Source organism: Cariama cristata, unplaced genomic scaffold (genome assembly GCF_000690535.1).
Source record: "Cariama cristata isolate BGI_N322 unplaced genomic scaffold, ASM69053v1 scaffold22573, whole genome shotgun sequence".
NCBI classification, from domain to species: Eukaryota; Metazoa; Chordata; class Aves; order Cariamiformes; family Cariamidae; genus Cariama; species Cariama cristata.
In genome coordinates, this window is record NW_009608105.1 from 2,617 (window position 1) to 4,404 (window position 1,788).

The 1,788-nt window shown below is 61.6% G+C and overlaps 1 protein-coding gene across 1 annotated transcript in view; it reads left to right on the plus strand.

Moving 5' to 3' along the window:
* LOC104159177 (hepatocyte nuclear factor 1-beta-like) overlaps positions 1–1,788 on the plus strand; it is a gene marked incomplete at its 5' end in the record, with an annotated part of 4,097 nt that overhangs the window by 994 nt on the left and 1,315 nt on the right. The window contains one exon of the mRNA XM_009697017.1: positions 185–303. Within this exon, the coding sequence (XP_009695319.1) occupies positions 185–303 (119 nt within the window). The remainder of the gene's footprint in view (positions 1–184; positions 304–1,788) is intronic.

Here is a 1,788-nt window from a genome sequence, read left to right on the forward strand (position 1 = left end):
GGTTGAGAGGGAGGTGGTTATTTCTTTCCATGACTTGTTTTATCTCATTCGTGTCTCCACGATGCTCGTTCCCACGCAGCATCCCTGCGACCTGCCGTAACGCAGCGCTCAGCTGCTCTGCCCCCGGCCCGAGGGCTGTGGGTGGCTTTTCCGTGACGGCTCCTTCTCTCCCTCCTCTCCGCAGTGTATGCACACAAGCAGGAGCCTCCCCAGTATTCCCACACCTCCCGCTTCCCCTCGGCGATGGTGGTGACGGACACCAGCAGCATCAGCACGCTGACCAATATGTCTTCCAGTAAGCAGGTAATGGGCAGGCAGACGCGGCTGAGGGTGGGTGTGCGGAGGTGGAGCGGGTCTGTTTCTCCCCTGGAGATGGGTCTGAGGGAGGGGGTAGCAGAGACCCTGTGCTGCACCCACGTGGGCAGCTGAAGATGAGCCTCAGGGTGCTGAGAACCCCAGCCCAGCCCCTTCACGGTCACCGAAAAACCTGCTTGCCGATGGCAGGCGCGATGGGGATTTGGGTGATGGTCTGACTGTGCTGGATGAGGACTTGTCTAACGCCTGGTGGTACCATCAGGGCCACGCTCGTCCCTGCGACAACATCATCAGCCTGGGAGCGTCGTACTCGGCTACAAATTGGGCTGAGAAGGTCGGGACCAAGCAGGGTCTGGTGCCTTTGTGCCTGGGGCGAATCGACACCGGTTGGAGTCCGGCGGAGGAGCCAGGCTCCGATGCAGCCAGGCTCCGATGCGCCCCAACGTCCCCCAGCCCGTAAACCTTTATCATCTGCCCGGTGCCGGTGCAGGTGTAAGGCAGGACTTATCCTGGTTCAAATCAGGTGTGTGAGGCCTTACTCAGACAATAGTCCTTTTCTAAAGGCCAGCTCTGGGGACTGTGGGAAATATGTGGCCCTTATTGATTCCTAGATAAATAAGAGACAGCCTTGAACTTGCATTCAGATAAACTTTCTTACCAAGGTTTGACAGGGGAGAGGGAAAAAATGTCTGCAATGACCACAGAGTAAATACGGCGTGGGATTGCTCTGAGACCCCCACCCCACGGATGCCTGGGGCAGGGAGGAGGAAGGGGCTGGGGCTGCAAAGGGGAGAAGTCAGGAGAGGGTCTGCCCGGGGGCGTTGGGGTTGCCCGGGAAGGGGTGATGAACGCCACCTCCCCCGGCTCGGGTCGGGCTCCCGTGCTTTGTAGTGCTTGGGGGGACCATTTATCTGCGCCCGCTCATCTCGGCCCAGGAGGCGGTCAGGCACGGCCGCCCTTCTCGGGAGCACCATTTCCTCCGCGCGGCTTTATCGGCCCATCTGGTGTGCGCTCAGCCCGAACTCCCCCTGATTAATTGTGCTCTCCCGCCACGGGCTGCCTTTGATGCCGGCCTGGCCGAAAGGAGCCCTGGGCACGCAGGAAATGTCCGTGGCGGGGGGATAGAGCCCGGCCATCCCCGCTGCCCGGCCGGGCCCTGCGATCAGCCTACCTTGACGCAGCACTGCCCGGGGTGGTGGGGGCTCCCTCCCTTTTCTCCCTCCATCACGCTTTTGCACTTTAATTAAAGCAGGAGGAGGTCTCGGGGCTCAGGAGGGGGGAGATGGGGCCAGGTCCCCATAGCTGCTGCAGCGAACGGGTGCAAAATGCCGAAGGGGCACGTGCCCACCCTGTTGGCTCCCCGGGCACGATCAACAAGCACGGGCTGGTTCTGCAAGCACCAGGGGCAGGATCTGGTCCCTGTCCCCCCGCACAGAACCAGAGCAGGCACGGGAGTCCTGTCCCCCCCAGCGC